Below are 18,406 nucleotides of genomic sequence, written 5' to 3'. Positions count from 1 at the left end.
TGTTGAGGGAAAGATTTTCTTTGCGGTGTTTGCGAAGACAATGAGCACTTACATGACCCAGAATGGATATATATTAACACCTCTATCCAGAAGGGTGGTGTTGAAGGGTTCTCCGGGTGCTTGGAGCATACAGGGGTCCTCAGCCAACTCATCCAAGAAGCAAAGGAGAAGAAAGGCAGCCTAACAGTTGTCTGGCTTGACTTTGCAAATGCATATGGGTCTATTCCCCATATTCTTTTGACTACTACCACATCCCACATAACATCCAGGGCATGATCACCAGTTACCTGAGAGACATCAAGCTACGATTACAGTCCGCCAAGTTTACAACAAAGTGGCAGGAAGTTGAGAAGGGGATGGTGACAGGATGCACAATCTCTCCCACCTTGTTAATTATGGGAATGAACCTGATCATCTCTGCAGCGAGTACAAAGTCAAGAGGGCCGAAGACTGCAGCAGGAGGGTAACAGCCAGCAATCAGGGCATTCATGGATGACCTTACCATGATAACACCAACTCACATGCAGGCAAGATGGCTCCTGGAAGAACTGGATCGCATGGCCACTTGGGCAAAGATGGTCTTCAAGCCCAAAAAATCAAGGAGCCTGGTGATCCAAAAGGGCAAAACAAGTGGAAGGTTCAAGCTACTTGTTCAGGGGAAGTGATCCCGAACACCCAGGGGAACCCAATTAGATGCCTTGGAAAGTGGTATGATGATTCCTTGTCAGACAAGAACAGCATCTCCAGCACCAGAAATCCAGTTGAAGAATGGCTGAAGAAGATTGACAAATCTGGCCTGCCTGGGAAATACAAGTGCTGGATCTACCAACATGGCCTGCTCCCGAGACTCCTGTGGCTTTTCACCGTATGAGGTGCTCCTATAAACTGTTGAAGAAATAGAGAGGAAGTTCAACAAGCACCTTAGAAGATGGTTTGGCTAGCACAGGAGAAAAAGAAGGAATAAAAGAGCTGACAGCCAGCCTCCCTGAGCAGCTCATCAGAACAAGAAGAGCTGAGAGGTTCAAACAGAGGCGGAAGAAGCAGGAAGCAGCACAAGCCCAGTTTATAAAGGACCCCTACCGCTTCACCAAATCATTTCTGGGGGACACGAGGTCTGGGACTCTAACAAGTTCCAAGGAGGAGGTGGAGCAGTCTGTTGAGGAGACATTCAATGACCCTTCAAGAGACAATGCCTTGGAAGGAAATCATGGGCTTACTTACATCAACCCACCTACCACATCCCTCAGCACAGAGTGTCCATCATGGGAGAGGTGCGAGAGGTAGTCAAGCACGTAAGATCATCTTCTGCTCCAGGTTCCAGCGGTATACCGTACAAAGTATAGAAAAAATGCCCTAAGCTCCTCTGAAGGCTGTGGAAGCTTATGCGGGTAATTTGGTCCAACAAGCTGGAGAAGGGCGGAAGGGTGCTTTGTGCCCAAAGAACAGGGATCCATACAGATAAGCCAGTTTCAAACTATCTCCCTACTTAGTGTTGAGGGAAAGATTTTCTTTGCGGTGTTTGCGAAGACAATGAGCACTTACATGACCCAGAATGGATATATATTAACACCTCTATCCAGAAGGGTGGTGTTGAAGGGTTCTCCGGGTGCTTGGAGCATACAGGGGTCCTCAGCCAACTCATCCAAGAAGCAAAGGAGAAGAAAGGCAGCCTAACAGTTGTCTGGCTTGACTTTGCAAATGCATATGGGTCTATTCCCCATATTCTTTTGACTACTACCACATCCCACATAACATCCAGGGCATGATCACCAGTTACCTGAGAGACATCAAGCTACGATTACAGTCCGCCAAGTTTACAACAAAGTGGCAGGAAGTTGAGAAGGGGATGGTGACAGGATGCACAATCTCTCCCACCTTGTTAATTATGGGAATGAACCTGATCATCTCTGCAGCGAGTACAAAGTCAAGAGGGCCGAAGACTGCAGCAGGAGGGTAACAGCCAGCAATCAGGGCATTCATGGATGACCTTACCATGATAACACCAACTCACATGCAGGCAAGATGGCTCCTGGAAGAACTGGATCGCATGGCCACTTGGGCAAAGATGGTCTTCAAGCCCAAGAAATCAAGGAGCCTGGTGATCCAAAAGGGCAAAACAAGTGGAAGGTTCAAGCTACTTGTTCAAGGGGAAGTGATCCCGAACACCCAGGGGAACCCAATTAGATGCCTTGGAAAGTGGTATGATGATTCCTTGTCAGACAAGAACAGCATCTCCAGCACCAGAAAGCCAGTTGAAGAATGGCTGAAGAAGATTGACAAATCTGGCCTGCCTGGGAAATACAAGTGCTGGATCTACCAACATGGCCTGCTCCCGAGACTCCTGTGGCTTTTCACCGTATGAGGTGCTCCTATAAACTGTTGAAGAAATAGAGAGGAAGTTCAACAAGCACCTTAGAAGATGGTTTGGAATACCCACAAGCTTTACATCCTTGGGGCTCTATATAAGCTTGGGCCATCTCCAGCTTCCCCTGTCATCAGTGGTGGAGGAGTTTAAAGTCGCCAAATGCAGACTGTCCCCGACATATAGGGACTCTCAAGACCTACTCACCAGGGAAGCAGGAGTCAGAACAAGATCTGGCCGTAAGTGGGCCGCCAGCAAGGCAATTAACCAGGCAGAATGTTCTCTCAGGAGTCAGGACCAAAGACATAATCGGAAACCCTTGCACTGGAATACATGGTCTAGGAACAACACATTTCCAGCAGTGGTCAAAGTCCACCCCTAGGGAGAAGAGAATCAGGATCCAGGATGAAGTCTGAAACCTTGAGGAAGAAGGGAGAAGAGCAAAATCCATCAAGCTTGCAACTCAAGGCGCCTGGACGAGGTGGAACCTCCCCAAGAGACCAATCACATGGAGTGAACTGTGGCTGCTGGAGCCCTTCTGTATATCCTTTCTATTCTGAGCATTGTATGACACCTTACCAACCCCAGTCAATTTGCACAGGTGGGAGATGAGGGAGGACCCACTGTGCAGGATGTGTGGTAGAATTTCTATGGACTCCTGTCAGAAATCTTGCAAGGAGCACCTGGTCGTGGCCGGTTAATGGTGAAATGACGTTCTTTCCACTTCTGGATAACAGCCCCAACAGTACTCACTGGAACTTTCAGAAGTTTACATATTCGTCTGTAACCAATGCCATCCGTAAGTTTTTCTACAAACGCTTGAAGGTCTTGGGACAGCTCTTTGCTTTTACCCATCATGAAATGCTTCTTGAGTGACACCTTGATAACGAGAAACCTTTTTATAGGCCATCAATTAGGACTAATCCAGCGGATATTAATTTGCAATAATAAGTGGCAGGATTGCTTCCTAAATACTGACCGATTCCAGCTGGTTTATTGGCTTCCCATGCCTTTTTACACCCCTTTTTCTTCATGTGTTCAATATTTGTTCCCATTGTCATTTCACTTTAATACACATAACTTTTGTTGTGGACATACATGTTTTGATTTCTTTGTATGTGTGGATTACTTGGGTTGTTACTGACATTTGGTGAAAATTTCAGACCCACATCAAGATGTTGGGTCTGGTAACTCACCATTGACGGAGCTCAATCCAAGGGGCGGGATAAACTGTTGTCTTTCAAATTCTCTCTGCACGCAATAGGATAGCGCTACAATCTGGCAGAGCGACGAAGAAGGTAGCAGAGCTAGTTGATAGATTAAACTTTTGCCGTATCCGGTCGGCAAAACTCCGAACACATCTTCCTTTTTTAATAATGATTTCTGTGCCGTTCTTTTCTCAAAGAAAAGCTTAACTCCAAGTCTTCCAGAAGACTGCTGTTCCCAGCAGCAGTAGCCATAAGCCCGCCCACCGACTCTATACACAATGTGATTGGCCAGACCAGAGTTTGGTTTTTCCAGCTCACAAGCCAACGGAGAGTTCCTAGACCCACCTGGCTGCAAAATAATATTGCTGCCACTAGGGTGTCTAGATTTCTAGGCTACATTGGAAATATATTTACTGGGAAAAATGTTTACGTGTTCAATACTTATTTTCCCGGCTGTATTTTTCAAAAAGGGTCATTAATGCACAGACCCCAATATTTTTGTAAGGGAGAAAAGGCTTGAAGTAGTTCAACAGTTTAAATACAGTGGGAGAGGGGGGTTGTTCTTGTTCAAGTGTGTTTTTCTGTTCTGTTGTTTTAAAATGAAAAAATAAATAAAAAATGTATCTTTAAAAAAAAAACTGAACAAAATTAAATTTAACTTTCCAATTTTAGATATATTAGAAACAATCAAAATTTTGAATCGGCTAGGCTATACTTTGATGCAATGATCATGTCTCACATGACCTATTGCATAACTAGTTGGGCCTCTGCATGTAAGACAACTCTAAAGTCCTTAGAGACAACATATAAACAAGTTATAAAAGTTTTAGATAGAAAATCTAAAATGTACCATCACTGTCAGATTTTAAAGAAACTTGAACAGCTAGATTGGGAGAACACTGTGAAATACATTGACTCTATATTAGTTTTTAAAACCTCCTTTACAGGAATATATATAAAAAAGAATTCAAACAGCTGAACCAGAGAAGGCTCCAGAGGTAACTGCACTGTTCCCTTTAGGAGAAGTGCATTTGGCCAGGCTATTTTTTCCTTTAGAGCAACAAATACCTGGAACTCTATACCAAGTGCAATGCGTGAATTATCAACTCTCACCTCATTTTCCAAACAGTTTAAAAAATGGCTACTGCAAAATCAAAGCTGTTGTCATTAGCTGGAATAATCTGTAATTTGTCCTGTTGTTGATCTGTAATTTATGTAATTTTTTATTGTGATGTTTTACTCTGACTTGTTTTATTTAACTTAATTTATAGGGACCATCAACCTGTCAGGGACTAAGGATGGAAATTAGCCTTTGGCTATAATCCTGTATATTTACATTCCACAACTCTAAGGCCTGACATCATCATGTGGTCTCCAGAGACAAAGAAGATCATCCTGGTGGAGTTGACGGAAGGCTGTGAGGAAGCTGCAGAGAGGAAAAAAGCCAAATACCAGCAACTTGTCAAAGACTGCCGGGACAAGGGGTGGACAACATGGCTGTTGACGGTGGAAGTCGGATGTCGTAGATTCCCAGCTCAATCTGCATGAAATCTATTGACAAAGGTTGGACTGAGAGGCCACTTGAGGAAAGCAGCCATTCTTAGGCTGGGAGAAACATCAGAGAGACCCTCCTGTTGGCTCTGGCACAAGAGAGAAGACCCAAGCTGGAAGCCTGGAAGAGAGGGGCAGTGACCTGGCCAGTCACTGCTGACCCACCAACTGGCGGGTGTTGTGGTTAAGGGTCGAAACACCCAGAGAAGGTTGGGGACCACCTGATGACCTCTCTTCCAGGCCAAGGCTTCATCCATTAGAAATGGGTGTATAGCATCGCAGATGTATTGTACAACTGACTTTTTGACATACTATACTATGACTTTTTTCCACATGCTATACTATGACTTTTTTCCACATGCTATACTATGACTTTTTTATGACTTTTCCCGACATGCTATATTATGACTTTTGTATCACATCTTTCAACATATAAGACTTTTTCGATACACTATACTTTTTCGAAATGTACAATGTAAATTTTATTTATGCAAATTTTTCAGTATAACAATATAAAGACAAGCACGTACAAAAGGCAAAATAAGACAAGAAACCATCGAAAACAACAAAAATAGACAGACAGCCAGCACTCAGTCAGTACGAGGAAATGAAAATGTGTAAATGTACATGTCAATTCATTAGACGAAATTGCCCCAAAAATGTCCACTTGTTGAGTCAGAAATGGAATTATAGGAGGCCAGAAAGGATAAAGGCAGGCCCACAGATATTGAAATAGCACAGTCCCTAAGTGTGGATATAAGAGGAATTTGAGAAAATGGCCACATTACGAAAGAAATAAGTTAATTAAGGGAGCACAACCATATTAAAAATGTTAACACGGCCAATTAACGAAAGGGTAAGAAGTTTCCATTTATCTATCATGCTCTTAAGCCTACCAATCAAATCCAAATAATTAAGTTAAAAAATAATATTATATAATATTAATCCCCACATAAGATAAATGGTGATGGGAAATTCTGAGACAGTTAGACAGAGGCATAAAAACAGATTTCCCCCAATTTATGGTAAACCCAGAGAGTCGCACAAAGCTATCTATCAGATTTAGAAGGGGTGTAAGGGATGTCCTCACGTCTGAAAGAGTCGAAATCACATCATTTATAATTGCAAAGTTGGTATGACTGTCGGACTTGAGAAGCTCCACAGTCTGACGTGACAGCGGCCAGTGCCAATCTTTGAAATTGGTCCAGTATTAAGCAATAATGCTGCAGTCGGAGGCGGCAGAACAGGCTACAATGTAAGTTATGGGGAAATTGTAAAGCTTGTATTTACCTTCACAAAAGTTTTGCCACTGACAGGCTCAGATTATAGAAAGGATTTCTAAGGAGGTCGACCTTTCTGTTAAAGAGTAAGATCCTTTTTTAGACACAGAAACATCCACAAAATCGCGTTCGCTAAACCCACCAGACTTCATGTAAATAAAACAGTAATTTTAGCATCGTAAAATATACTTCATTCAAAATCGACAGAAACAAAATAAAACTATGAAAAGCTGTTTTAGGTCGTCTTTCCTCTTTTCAAACCATCACAATGCTGGTTTTGGTTGAAATAAACACAGTTTACTGATTTACGTGTGGAAATACAGTACAGGCCAAAAGTTTGGACACACCTCATTCAATGCTTTTCCTTTTTATTTTCATGACTATTTACATTGTAGATTCTCACTGAAGGCATCAAAACTATGAATGAACACATATGGAATTATGTACTTAACAAAAAAGTGTGAAATAACTGAAAACATGTCTTATATTTTAGATTCTTCAAAGTAGCCACCCTTTGCTTTTTTTATTAATAAGGGAAAAAATTCCACTAATTAACCCTGACAAAGCACACCTGTGAAGTGAAAACCATTTCAGGTGACTACCTCATGAAGCTCATTGAGAGAACACCAAGGGTTTGCAGAGTTATCAAAAAAAGCAAAGGGTGGCTACTTTGAGGAATCTAAAATATAAGACATGTTTTCAGTTATTTCAAACTTTTTTGTTAAGTACATAATTCCATATGTGTTCATTCATAGTTTTGATGCCTTCAGTGAGAATCTACAATGTAAATAGTCATGAAAATAAAGAAAAAACTTTTGGCCTGTACTGTATGTTTGCTCTGTACATGCTAAAAGTATTGCTTTTTTAATTGGAGTCTGGTGGGTTTAGCACTAATGACTTCAGAGCTGTTTCTGGTTAAACAAAAAAGGTCTCAAAGAGGTTTTAAAGATCTATCTCTGAAGGGATCCTTTCCATTATGTTGTCAGACACTTAGAATATTAATCGGAGCCTGTTAGTGGCAAAACAAGCACTTATGTGAAGGTAAAGACAAGCTAGAGCTAGACAATTGCCCTATTAACTTACATTGTAGCTGGTTTCACCGCTGCCAACTGCAGCATTATTGCATAATACTGGATCAATTTCAAAGATTGTTGTTCCCATCAGACACAAAAACATTGGAAAATCGGGGCCAGGTTGAAAATAACGGTAGTTACCCTTTAAGTACATTTAGCAAACACCTGGTATTTGAGAAAGAATATCTATCAGGAATGAAAACTGATTAATCGGGATGAATTAAAAAGACAATATATTTGTTTAACTGGTTATTCAGGACTTTCGCAATAATTTTTTGATCAGAGTTAAGCAAACTTAAGGGGTGATAGGATGCAACATAGGTTTTATCTCTGTCAGATTGGTCATGCAGCTGTCTGGCAAGCAATTTATCAGCCTTCTCTTAACTTGAAATGCTTCTGCTTTAATTTGTGAATATGGTTGTATTCATCTTTCATACTATCATCATTACTTTCTAGATGTAAGGGTGTCTTCAGAGTCTATGTTTCAGCATGAGTCCTCTAATTCTGTACAAAACGGCACCATTGTCATACACTGAATTATTTTTTATCACTTTTTTCAACATACTTTCAACATACCTGACTTTTTATGACATACTATACTATGACTTTTTATGATCTTTTTGAAATACTATAGTATGACTTATCATTTATTTGTGACATTTTTACATAATATGCAAAATAGGATAGTGTTATCACACCTGGCTCAACTGTACAGGTACTCTCCCTTGCACCATCTTTGGGCAAGCAGAGTCACTCTCCTTTCTCTTTCTCCTGCAAGGCCCCCCTCTCTCCTGGGGCCTGGGTCTGAGTTGAGTGGTTTCTGTGGGTTATCAAATGGGCACCCACCTTCATCGATGTTTCGTCGAATTAAGCCCACGACATGTCCAAGGGGCTCAACGGTAGACCCAGCGTCCTGGGCGTACTCCTACTGTCCTCCGCTCAACTCAGTGCCCATCACCAGGATGTTTCTGCCACCGCTCATTTAACCAGATCCAATGGGATGCTGTCTCTGCCCGCTTGCTGATGTCACCTAACAGCTACTTCCTTGTCATGCCTTCTATTCCCAGCATCCAAAGGCTTCGCCAGAGTGACTTCCCTGGGAAGCCCCTGCTGCCAACTTCCACTGGCAGGTTCCAGGCTTTCCACCCCTGATGCTGGCACTCGAGGATGAGGTCGTGATACTTTGCGCCTCCTCTATCCTCTCCTCCCAGGGCACTGTCAACTCCATAAGAACGACCTGCTTGGTACTTCTGGTCTGAGGCTTGTGGTAGTTATCTCTGGGAATTTGAGTGGCGCTGACACACCAAGCCGATAATCTGCTGTTGGACAGTCTGGCGAGGTCAGTGACTCTAGTCTGTTCGGTGTGTTCTGTGCCGTCGTCCGTCCGAGGGGCCGTCGGCCTTCATTTTGGCCGATTTGACATGCATAATCGGCGGGGCGGGCAGTCGGACTCAAATGACCCATCTGATTGGTAGAGTGCTAACCTGGAAACGGGGAGCGGAATGAGCTTGACTAGTCTCTCAAAATCTGACGAAAATCTTTTAAACGGACCTTGGTCGATCTGAAATGAAGACAGATTCAGCAACTGCATGGCCTATTTCTCGCTTAAAATGTTTTCAGAAACACGTTTCGGTGAACTATTTTAGTACAATATGAGATCGTATTCTGAACAAGCCGCCATGACAGTCTGTCTTTTAATTTCCGGAGAAACCAGACCCACATGACGTGTTCGTCCAATAAGCTGCCGGTTTTCATTTTTGGGCGTCAATACAGATTAGCGCCGCCTGCTGTCACGGAGACGTATTACATCTAGTCGCTTTGGACTGTTCCGAGGCACTTTTTTGACCAACTTGGGGAGACTGATCAGTCCAACTGCCTTTACTGCTGAGGGTCGGCCGTCTTGTCGGTGTGTCTGCAGCTTTAGTCTACCCGCATCTCCCAGTCTCTTGCTGTGGTCAAGATCCCTCTACTCCTAGTCTCTGCCACGCCCGCCTCTCCTACTCTGAGAAAGTAGATAAAACGGGGAGCCTTGGAATGTTGTCTTGGTTTCTTTCTTCCTTGCTTGCTCTATGCCAGGGGCTAACTGGGCCAGAATCTGGTTGTGTTGCCATCGGAATTTCCCATCTGCCAGGCTTGACCAGCATGAGGAGAGAACATGTTCAAGGTTAGCTGGTCTTCCACAGTGTGCAGCTGGGCGTCTCTGCCAACCCCAATGTGTGTAAATTTGATGGGGTCGGCAGGACAAAATACACCGAACATAGCAGGGACTTGATCTGGTGCCCCTTCCATGCTCCAGATGTCCTGCCAGGTCAGTGTTCTCTCTTGCACACTCTCCCACCTTGTCCAGCTGCCCAGTTTGTTCATGGCCACAGCCTTGACTTGTTTACTCTCCTCCTCTGTCTTGTGGACTTCCTTTTGCACCATGCTCCATCAGATTGGCTTTCTTCCAGCTTGCCCTGGTGGTACATCCCAGCCCCAACGATATTGGCGTGTTGCAGGCGGTCTTCCACTTCCCTCAGTGCTCTGCTGGCTGACCTCGATCTTTCGTCCCTGTTGTCACTCAGCATCGTGGCCTGCCGCATTTTTCTTGCCTTGTACTCAACTACAGAGGTTACTGCCATTTGCAGCTTGCCACCTGAGCTGTACAGTCTAATAGAGCAGAAGCACTTTGGAACACCCAGCCACCTCCTCAGGGTTTCGAGTTTATCTTCCTCTCTAGCCTTTCCACCGTGGAGATAGGAAAACTCATAAACAAGCAGCGGCCAGAGCAATCTGGGGAGCACCCCATGTTGGTATCCCCAGGCCTTGTACTTGCCGGGTAGGCCGCTCTTGTGCAGCGCTTTCATCCAGGATTCTGCCTAAACGAGCATCTCCTTTACACTCTGCCTGTCATTGAGCATATGGTATACTATGACGTGTTTATTTCATGGCATAGCAGGACTTTTTAATGATATACTATGACTTTTTGTGACATACTGTGATGATTTTTTTTTTGGTACTGTAATTGAAATCGACCGCAAATGATAAAAATATAATACATGCATTTCATGTCACGTTCAGGGGCCGCCATTTGCCCTCGGGCTGCACTGTAAGAAACTGGAGGAGAGAGGAGTGAGATTGCACATTGCAGTTAACATGTTAAGCTCATTAAATTATGATTCCAAGTTTTCATGAAAGAAAAATATTTTTATTTATAGAACAATATTATCTCATAACTACAAAACTGTTTAGAGGAATACAGTTTTTCTGGACGTGGTGACATGAAGCTCATTATATACACAAATGGACACAATGAGCATTTGTGTGCATATGTTACAGTGGACACTCTGTTCCATATCCAGGCCCAAATTCATTCACCCTCTTCAGTAGTGCTGCTTTCACTGCACTGATCTTCTCATCCAGCTCTGTCAGACTGCAGGCCTGAAGGACAAAGTAAGAAAAAGCTGATCAAGCGATCAACAAAAGGTTAACCTCCATTTACAAATTGCAGTGAAAGGAAACAAAACAGCAAACCTGAGCAGGAGATGTCCTTGGGCGCTTGTGCAGGTGACTCTATTAAAAAAAGAAGAAAAAAAAAGGTAGACACACACATTTTATTTAGCCTTTCTTGGATATTTTGACCGGTCACAATGTTTACATAATTACCTGATCGATGAGTTTGCATAACCATTAGATTCCACAATCGGGGGAGTTTAAAGCAAATGTTACAAATGTGGCAACAAATAGAAAGTGAATTAAGTGTTTGCAGCAGCAGGTTTGAGGCAAATAAAGTGTCTACCTGAGCACATGGTTCCAAAGTCAGAAAATAGACATGGAAACAAAGAGCTGTTGGTCAGGTTCTCCTTTCGAAAGCAACCAATAAAGTGATAACAGAGGTGCCAATAATGGCTCTCTTGATTTTTAGCAGAGTCTCCCCTCTGGGTGCAGCAGTGTGTTTGAGAGCTCAGACAATAGTTATGCTGGAGTTATCACTTGCATCCAGCTTTTCTAAATAGACAATTCACATACAAATGTTTGGATGGAAAGCATTGTAAGAGTGGAATAGCTCAGTGCATAATACGAGGTGTTGGCCATCAGATCACAGAATAAATTGTAAGAAAAAATGTTTAATAGCCACTATTTTGCCAACGGACGCATCATTTTGATGAGCAGCCATTGAAGTAACCGCGTCGCTGTGTGGCCGACGATTAAATCGTTAATCGCCAATTGTATAATCGTCAACAAAAATATCATGATCGTGACCGCACTACAATGATCGTGACCAATAGAGCTGGACGATATATCGATATCGTGATATGAAACTAGATATCGTCTTTGGATATCGTAATATGGCATAACTGTTGTCTTCTCCTGGTTTTAAAGGCTGCATTACAGTAACGTTATGTCATTTTCTAACCTTATCAGACTAACGGTTATATTATTTGCCTTTACCCACTTAGTCATTATATCCACATTATTGGTGATTATCAAAACTATCCGTGTAAATATTTTGTGAAAGCACCAATAGTCAACACTACAATATCACTGTGGTATCGATTGACGTATTTGGTCAAAAATATATTTGATTTTCTCCATATCGCCCAGCCCTACTGACAAATGTCCTCTGTCACACTTGAACAGGGTATGGCATGCATCTAAGGCTGCTCTGAGAAATATGTTTTTACTCCATCTTCAACTCCATCTGTAAAACCTTGTGAAATTGCTTATTTTTAAGTTGAGGCATAATTTGTTAAGGAGCCTCCTTTACTGTTCAGTGTTAAAATGTTTCTGAAATCGTGGGCCAACTGTTTACAGCTCTTCAGCAAACACCAAACTACAGTATTTTCAGAAATTGCTAAAAAAAAAAAAAAGTGGTACTCGGAATATAAAAGGCCCGATCACTTTATTCAAAGACACTCGACATCTCTTGCTCTGCTCACACAAACATGAAGTGAGTCAAAAGCAGATGGAGAGCAGCATACTCGCAGAAGTAGCAAGCTGTGCTGAGAGATACCAGTGTGAAGAGACATGCAGCATCTTAAGCACACTCACTCACATATCTAAACACATGCTGGACAGACTCCTTCCAGAAGGGAAATTACAGTCTGTCAGGTTGAATATGAAGTCCAATAAATGAAGTACTGCCATATTTTGAGTCTGTTCTTTTCTAAAAAGCATGTTGTAGTAAAAAAATAAAAAATAATTTAATCGAGCGAGCTGTCTATACTGACCTAAACGTTAAAGTAAATCTAGCCACACGCGTTGCATTTCTGATTTAAATCAGCTCAAGTGTAACTCGAGGGAGGAAACATGTTTAAGTGTAAGTGCATATAAGGGGAAACTACATTAGCATCACCCAAAGACTTCTTAGTAGGTGGATTTAATTTTGAAATGATTTTGCCTACAGCGAACCAATATTCTACTTGCCAATTTAGGCATCGTACACATTAAACGAGCCGACTGTGTGTGAAATGAACAAACAAAAATTATATCTTTAGAGCATCTCGCCAATACAGTGTGAATCACTGTCTGAAATACTTCAATAAAAGGTGCAATAGAGTTCCCGCATTGTTTTAGCGCGATTTCATTTTTGTCTCAAATCATAGGCATCTCGCCTTGGTCTGCTAGCTGCCTGCCCCCTGAACACACTGTGAAAAAGCCCGGTCTCTGGAGACAACACAGGGGTCGTAAACATCAAACAAACACTAGAGGCACAGCCTGTGCACCTAAATACAACAAACCACTCCAGCCAACCACTGACAAGATGGTTAGGGGAGGGGGTTAGTGTTACGGAAACATGGGGGGAGGGGCAAGCTTGTACTGTTTTTGTTTGGAATTAATTGGAACGTCAACAGAAGTGACCATGCAGGAATTCATAGTGCACCTTTAAAAAGTATCCCCCAAAAACGGACAGACTGCACCAAATATTTGTGTTTTCATACTACATACGCGTTTTTCCTGTACTTCTACATATAAATAATATAACTTTGTTTCTGTAGACAGGGTTTTCAACTCCTCCAGTTTGTTCTGTGCACAAGCACGTAGGTAAAGCACTATTCCACTAAAGGGTAGGTAGCAGTAATGCGCCCAAAAAGAAATGCAGCATGTCACTTTCAAAGGCATGGCAGATGAAATGCATTTTTGTGAGTAACACTGAATGTAAACATGAACTGTTTGTTTTCAAGAAAACTTCCTAGGGCACCTTCACGTTCATACTGACTAAAACTGATAAGAAGAAGAGGTGGAAATCATACAGTAACTGCCAACATAATAGTATCATGATATGTTGCTTCTGATAACGGCTGTATGACAGTACAGGCAGTTCTGCAATAGACACTATATCAAAGACAAGAATTTGTTAAATCACTATAACTGTGTAACTGACTGAGAAAAATACCTCTAAAATTGTAATAGGCATGAATCAACTATCTAGTCACTACACCATGAAGTTGTTTAATCTGACCAACCTTTATAGACAACTGAAAATAAAAAAAGTTTGGAACACATTGTAGAGTCTCACCCTTTGAAACACACACCAACATGTTCATTGAACGTGTGTGCCATCATTTAAATGTAAGAGGTCCATAAACTGTTAAAAATCTGCCTGCCAAAATAATCAGATTTTAAATGCCTGTAGCAAAGAAATAGTATACATGGACTTTTAGTAATTCGATTATATATGTGCATATTAAATTAAACAGAAGAATTTAAATCACACACTAGTACAAAAAAAGACCTGTGTATGAACATTGACTAACAATTATTAAGTGCCTTTCATTATCTTTTTCAAAGCCACAAGACTCACCGCGGACTGAAAGTACTCCGGTGAGAGTCCCTCCAACTCTAGTATACGATCCTCCAGCTTCTTTAGTCTCTGGTAGACACTCAATGGAACTGGGCCCGCTAAGGAATAAAACACTCGTTGAAAAAGTCTGAATACTGATCATTTTACATGACAAAAGAATGAGATTATGAGTAAGACCTGTGTATAAGAGAATCAGGGTCTTAATAAAAGGAGGTTTAGTTAAAAATGTCCACTGTTTATATCATGTAAAAACTAAAACAATTATTTTTAAACTCTGACTTGTGTTATTCACCAAAAGTGAACTATTTCAGATGAATTATACTTTACATACAGACATTTCAATGTGATTATGAAATTCCTTTACATTGTAATGGTTAATTACTTTCATTCAAAACGTTGGGACTTTTTCTGAATAAAAAGGCAAATATTTCCATTTAGTTGAAAATTAACACCTGTTAAAGAGTTTAATTTTTTAGCAGAACTTTGTAAAAGTATATGTAATGACCCTTTCAGACAGACACGTAAAACATAACATACAGTGAGACACATTGTGTCTTTGGCCTTCTCTGACCTGTTGGGAGTTTTAGGTGAGTCTCAATATTGTGAAGTCGTTCTTCTATGGCTGCATTTCCGCAGTCTCTTGCCATCGGCCCCCTCTGCTGATCACCTGCTTCTCCTTGGCCTCCCCCACCTCGAGTCTGGGGCCCGTAAACGTTTACCACCCGTGTAACTAGCCAGTGAAGGAAAACAACAAACAGAAGCCATAATATTAACCAGAGCAGAGTTGTCATGCAGATTTATAGAGAGATCCTACAAAATGTGTTATTTAGTTTAGATGAATCTGTTGGTGCTTAAAACTGTTCAGCACTTTATGATTTCTGACAGCAAGCTTACTCAAAAACAGATTTGTCATGAAACATGTTATGTACTGCAGTGTGACATTTGAATTTAACTGTATTAATAAAATTTAAAATTATAATTAAACATTTCTTGTTGTGTCATGTAAGTTTTTTTTAAACAAGATTTATAAAGCTTATGGACCTATGACTTTTTCAAAATGATGGTTACAGTTCGTAAAAGTGAAGCTGTTAAGAAATGTCACATTGACATTCATAGAAAATGATTTATTTTCTTACCTTTTCCCGCCCTTTCCAACCCCCCAAAAAAAAAACCCCCATTTTTCTTTTCTGTTCTGGCACAGCTGTTTTCTACAGAGGAGAAAATTTGATAAAAAATGTATTCACAAAGTAATTAGAATTTTATATATATATATATATATATATATATATATATATATATATATATATATATATATATATATATATATATATATATATATATATATATATATATATATAGTGTCTCACACAGGCTTTGCAATTTAAAAAATGCCCTCTATCATGTTTTTCTGGACTAAGCTGGTTGTGTTTTGAGGCAGAGTGTGTTAGCTACTTCAGCCCCACTCTTGGAGCAGTTCAGCCTGACCTCTCGCCTGTGGAAATCAGCTCTCTCCCAAACATTGGCAATCTGTGTGCAGGCTCCCTCTCCACCCTGCCCCCCAACCTCTTTCCCATTCTCACCCTGATTGCAGTCGATCACGTTGCAAAACTCCCGTACATTGTTTTCATTGATCTCCATCTGCTTGCGTTCCATAAATGCAGATATTCTTCGCTCAATCTAGGGTTACAATGGAGAGACAAGACAGATAATAAGATACGATGGATTGATGAGCTATTGATAGGTGTCAAGAATGCAATGCATGCTTTGTCTAAAGATCTGGAGCAAACAGTAGTTTACATTACATGGAATGAGAAATGTAGCAGGAAATTATTCCAGGTAACCAAAAAAGATGAATTGCTTGCCATCATCACATGATGGAATATGAATACTGTTTGCTTGGCTACCAAAATAAATGCACAACAGAATGGGGCCTCTTGTCCTTCATCCACATGCAATCTCAGAGTAATGAGCATCCACTTCATAATCCATCAAGGACCTGGCCCTCTCTCAAAGCCCTACAGCAATGTGGTCTGTTTTACCCAACCATAGCACTAAAGGACCCCTTATTCTCTGCTGTGCTGAACTCGGCTTATCAGATCTCTATCAAACATTTGCTTCACTGCGGCACGTCACGTGCACATCCTTGGGAGCAATTACTTATGATTATTCATTTGCTTGACAGAAAAAAATGAGGGCTCTAAAAATGTCCCTGCCAGAACAGCTGACAAATATGCTGACAGATTGAGACCAACCTCTGACTTCCTGGCTCTGATCTGAACCATGACGTCATCGGCCGCCGTCTTACTTTCTGCAGCCTCTGGGCTGGGAGGATGGTGCTCAGACCGTGCAGTCGTCTGCTCTCGGACTGGCGATGAGGTGACAGCATCGTCTGATGTGTTGTCTTTTGTAGATGATGTAACACCATGAGCATCTACCAGTGTCTTTAAGCTTTCTGAAACAACCTATATAAACAGTTGTGACAGAAAGAATATTGCATCAAAGCACAAATAATATTTTTTTATTAAAAACCCTTACTAAACAAGCATAAAAAAACATTATACATTTATAAAAAAAAAAAAAAAGCCTTTTACCATCTCAAATAATGATCATCAATTCAAAAGTATTTCAGCAAACCCTTTTAGCATTAACATAACATAATGCAATTTCAAAAATATGTAGCCACATCACCTGTAATTTAGTGATATGCTCCTGCAAACAGCTGTACACGTGAGCATCTGGAGATGACGGAAGACCCACAGCATCAATGTTGACTGCTATTCTTAGAGCAGCATCACCTAATTTGAGCTTGATTTAAAAACAAAAACAAAAAAACAAAACAAAGTGAGGCCACATTGCCCAGATTCTGTGTTTAACATAATTGTAAGTTACTTAGTTGATTAGTCGATGAGCTGAAAATAAATCAGCTGCTAGTTTGATAATCCATTTGGGTTAAATCATTTAGTCCCTTTTCAAAAGGAGAAAAGCCAATTATTTGCTGGTATCAGCTTCTTCAATGTGCATTATTTTCTGCTTTTCTCAGCTTTATATCATTTTAAACTGAATGTGTTTGGGTTGTGGATTGGACGTTTTTGTCGACATTTCTTTTTCTTCTTACATTTCAGAAACAGGAAAGAAATCTTTACTTCGAGCCCTAATTGTAAAAACAGCAGTGAAAAGCCACTCTGATGATTCTATAAATACTAAAGATATAGTTCAGGAGTAGGTGCAAGGATTTTTATACATGTAGAACTGCAGTGTAAACAGCTGATACAAAGTTGTTGTTTAATATTTTGTGTACTTGTTATTGCTTCAACGTTACAAGAGATAGGACAGCGGTAGAGATCACATATATGGACCATATGAACATTAATGATATGGTGCGTATGTTAAATACGTGAAAGAGCTGTGTACGGGACAATAAAGTTTAACGTCAAGTGAAATGAATAGATTTTGTTTATGAGGCGAAGTGGCTGGTTTAGCCACGTCTCAACATGTTGATAACAATGAGCTGGTTAACATAAAAATCTAATTATTTAGCAAAAAGCCAAGCACGGTTACTTGTTGCAACATGCTTGGTCTAAAATACCGCCTGCATCTAAGCAACCCTGCTAACGATAAACTGGGATGCTAAAAACATTAGCAGGTTAACGTTACTTAGCTAACGTTAGCTAACAACACGGACGAACAGAAACGTAACTCGGAACTACATGGGGCACAAACAACGTCAACCAACCTCTTTCCCGAAGTCGGACAAATGCTTCAGTAATGCACACATGCAGTCCCTGTAGCTGGACATTTTGCTTGATTCATTAGGAGGAGCTTGATTTCCACTCAGCTTCATTGTCTCCGCCATTGCAGTCCAACTGCTGCTCAATACTGCCTACTGATTAGTTCAAATGGGATCACGTGTGCGCAGGAGATGAGAGCGAGGCTGCATGGGCTGCATGCGCGCTCACACGCATATGCGTGCATTTAAACAGTTGATGTGTGGGTAGTTGTTCAGAAGAGACTAGAATAGAGTATAACCAAAGAGATTATCGTACTTATACTAATTATTATAACCTCTTTTGTAATACTCTACACGTATAGCTCTCTGTAATCACACTGAAAAAAAAAAAATTTGAATTTGATAATACTTCTATTGACTT

The 18,406-nt window shown here is 41.0% G+C and overlaps 1 protein-coding gene across 1 annotated transcript; it reads right to left on the bottom strand.

Moving 5' to 3' along the window:
- Nucleotides 1–10,625: 10,625 nt before the first annotated feature.
- LOC120548913 (MAP3K12 binding inhibitory protein 1) lies at nt 10,626–18,199 on the bottom strand. The gene is made up of 9 exons (XM_039785421.1): nt 17,992–18,199; nt 16,947–17,063; nt 16,511–16,720; nt 15,839–15,935; nt 15,395–15,466; nt 14,830–15,027; nt 14,259–14,356; nt 10,988–11,026; nt 10,626–10,894 (listed from the first exon to the last, which is right to left on the bottom strand). The coding sequence occupies exons 1-9, from the start codon at nt 18,109–18,111 to the stop codon at nt 10,787–10,789; spliced, it is 1,059 nt and encodes a 352-aa protein (XP_039641355.1). The 5' UTR covers nt 18,112–18,199; the 3' UTR covers nt 10,626–10,786.
- Between the last annotated feature and the right edge of the window lie 207 nt (nt 18,200–18,406).

The sequence above is a fragment of the Perca fluviatilis genome, chromosome 20 (assembly GCF_010015445.1).
Source record: "Perca fluviatilis chromosome 20, GENO_Pfluv_1.0, whole genome shotgun sequence".
In the NCBI taxonomy this organism is placed as follows: Eukaryota; Metazoa; Chordata; class Actinopteri; order Perciformes; family Percidae; genus Perca; species Perca fluviatilis.
Note: the sequence above shows the minus strand (reverse complement) of the source record. Positions and strands in the feature narration are given on the sequence as shown.